A 3,149-nucleotide genomic window follows, 5' to 3' on the forward strand; every position below is an offset into this window, starting at 1 on the left:
TGCCGCCTCCCCTCCCCTGTGCCACCACCAGTCCGTCTACCATAGCCGCCCCCCCCCCCCCCCCCCCCCCCCCCAAAGAGGGCTTTTACAATGGGCAATCATTTGACCCATGTTAGTTAGTTAATTTACCAGACAATCATAGTTTGATTATCTAGGTATTTGAAAATTTGTTGTAAATAAGTACCCACAGAAGTATTTCCGCTGATATGGACAGCCAAGCAGATCCTTGTTTCAATTTATCTATTCATAATTTTTTATTAAGACCATAGGATATTATATTTGGCATGCATATAGCCGTCCCAAGATTCAACCCAATAGATCTAGGAAATAAACGCGGGAAAACAACGAACATAACCTCTATATATATTAACCTTTTATAACAACTATATATATCTTAAAAATGGATGACAGAGCCAAAAGGGGGTACAAAGGAATATGGTGATTTTCTGGTTCATATATATATATATATATATAAGACTTTTGCTATTTGTTTGTTGACAATTTTTTTGTCCTATATTTGTCAGATTTCTATACATTTAGTTGTGCTTTAGGATTTGTGCTACAACTGTCTACTGGGTCACATTTATAAAAAAATATGGCAGAATAATTAGACACTCCCTATATATAATACTAAGTTAAGTTGCAGGTGATTCAATGGACGTTGCAGAGTGTACACAATTTTCTTGAGCCTAGCATGCTTGTTTATACTTAGTTATAAACATGTATATGTTCTTTGCTTACCTTTCTATATTCAGGTGATTATGAATTATATATGTTGGAAACTTTGACATTTGCAGCTCAAAGCACAACAAAGTAAAGTCAACTTTCCGTCATGAATAAATATTCCGTTTACTTGGATAATAAATAATCCAAATTTTTATATAAGCGTGTGGTTGGCGGCGACATGTTGCGGCCTTGGAATTTGATATACCGCGATCAAATTTGGGTGCACGTTGTATTTAGGCATCCATACAGATGTTATTAATCTTATTTTCTCACACATTAAAATTTGGAACAGGAGCACCAGGACAAATCATCGTATAACTATAAGTACGAAAATTATTAAGCTTTGTGTCTATGTGGCCTGTACTAATTAGTTACGTTCATCCCAAGTGATTAACGCAATGTTAACAACCAGCCACCACCAGGAGACACCGCCGCCGCCATGCTGCTGTCTACGTCCCTCGCTTTCTTCCTTTCCGGCGAGTTCAGGTCCCTCACCAGTGAGTACGCTGGAGGAGGAGCACTACTGAAAAAAAAGATTTTTAGATGCTGAACGTTTTTTATTAATATTTTCTTCTCTGGGCGGATGCTTAGGCCCTATTTAGATCCACCCAAAAACCAAAAATTTTCAAGATTCCCCGTCACATCAAATCTTGCGACACATGCATTGAGCATTAAATATAGGTAAAAAGAATAACTAATTACACAGTTTGCCTGTAATTGGCGAGACAAATCTTTTAAGCCTAAATAGTCTATAATTGGACAATTGTTGCCAAATACAAACGAAAGTGCTACAGTAACCAAAACCAAAAACTTTCGGAACTAAACGCGCCCTTAGAATAAACCAGCAGAGGTTGGTCGGCTGTCTTCATGTGCGCCGTATCTGTCCAAATCCGGCCGTCAGATGACTAAACATGGTCTATAGTTTATTCAAAGTCAGCTCACCTCTGCTTAGTGCTCTAGTGCACATTTCAATGGAGGTGCCATCCCGTCAGATCACTATAAATACATGCTGCATGGATGTGGAGTAGCACCTCATCCATCCAATTTGCACTCTGAATCCATCGGCGATCACTCTAATTCCGATCTGTAATACATTATACATATACAAGTCAAGAGATTCAGCGGAAGAAGATGGTGGCTGCGTGCATGAGCATGGCGGAGCGGTGGAACCTCGCCGGCGCCACGGCGCTCGTCACCGGCGGCAGCAAGGGCATTGGGTACACATTACGTGCTCTGATGATCTCGCATGCGATGTACTACTTAGTTTGTACGAGTCACTTAAATTATGGACGTGTGTCTGTGATCGGTGGCAGGTTCGCGATCGTGGAGGAGCTCGCCGGGTTCGGCGCCAGAGTGCACACGTGCTCACGCAATGCGGCGGAGCTGGAGGAGTGCCGCCGGCGGTGGGAGGAGAAGGGGCTGCAGGTCACCGTCTCCGTCTGCGACGTGTCCGTGCGCGCCGACCGCGAGGACCTCATGGCCACCGTGGGCGCCACCTTCGGCGGTAAGCTCGACATCCTCGTGAACAACGCGGGGCAGTCGATGTTCAAGCACACGCTGGAGTGCACCGGCGAGGACTACGCGCGGATCATGGCGACCAACCTGGAGTCGTGCTTCCACCTCAACCAGCTCGCGCACCCGCTCCTGCGTGCCAGCGGCGGTGGCGGCAGCGTCGTGCACATCTCCTCCATCGCTGGCTTCATCGGGCTGCCGGCACTCGCCGTCTACTCCATGTCCAAAGGCGCCATGAACCAGCTCACACGCAGCCTCGCCGCCGAGTGGGCCGGCGACGGCATCCGCGTCAACTGCGTCGCGCCGGGTGGCATCAGAACTGACATCAGCAGTGATGTAAGCTTAACCTCTGTCAGCTGCTACCTACGCATATTAATCTTTTACATGATATATGACCTCATGGGACGATTGATTTATTTTTGCAGAAGACGATAGACCCGGAGCTGGTGAAGAAGGAGATGGCGCGGCTGCCCATGGGGCGGATCGGCGAGCCGGAGGAGGTGGCGTCCATGGTGGCCTTCCTCTGCATGCCGGCGGCGTCCTACATGACTGGCCAAGTCATCTGCATCGACGGCGGCCGCACCATAGCTTAGCTTCCCTAGCTAGTCCACTTGTCACAGTTCATCATGTATGTATGCGTACGTGACAGACCAGCTGCCGGCACACGTACATTCTGTCTGTACATTTGCGTGCATTGTGCTGAGGATGATTTTCTCCTTTTGATTTGTACTTCCATCGAATGCATCTGGAAATATATATTTTCGACTTTTTCTTCTGTGAAAATAGGTCCCAAGGTAATGATTTCAATTGGTCTGTGGAGTCAACTCATGCTTTATAAGGTGGCATACATTAGTACTAATTATTAGATTATGAGGAATGAGATAGTGTTGTTCAACCCATTTCATTCCGCA

The 3,149-nt window shown here is 46.0% G+C and overlaps 1 protein-coding gene across 1 annotated transcript; it reads left to right on the forward strand.

Moving 5' to 3' along the window:
• Positions 1-1,857: 1,857 nt before the first annotated feature.
• Positions 1,858-2,831, forward strand: LOC136482995 (noroxomaritidine/norcraugsodine reductase-like). The gene is made up of 3 exons (XM_066480132.1): positions 1,858-1,943; positions 2,040-2,574; positions 2,664-2,831. Exons 1-3 carry the CDS (start codon positions 1,858-1,860, stop codon positions 2,829-2,831), a joined length of 789 nt encoding a protein of 262 aa, XP_066336229.1.
• Positions 2,832-3,149: the final 318 nt, after the last annotated feature.

Source organism: Miscanthus floridulus, chromosome 9 (assembly GCF_019320115.1).
Source record: "Miscanthus floridulus cultivar M001 chromosome 9, ASM1932011v1, whole genome shotgun sequence".
NCBI classification, from domain to species: domain Eukaryota; kingdom Viridiplantae; phylum Streptophyta; class Magnoliopsida; order Poales; family Poaceae; genus Miscanthus; species Miscanthus floridulus.

Excerpts from the sequence above, each read along its gene's own strand:
- LOC136482995 (XM_066480132.1), top strand. The coding sequence starts at position 1,858 with ATGGTGGCTGCGTGCATGAGCATGGCGGAGCGGTGGAACCTCGCCGGC. Across the intron at positions 1,944-2,039 it reads GGCGGCAGCAAGGGCATTGG|GTTCGCGATCGTGGAGGAGC; the intron begins GTACACATTACG and ends GATCGGTGGCAG. Across the intron at positions 2,575-2,663 it reads GAACTGACATCAGCAGTGAT|AAGACGATAGACCCGGAGCT; the intron begins GTAAGCTTAACC and ends TTATTTTTGCAG.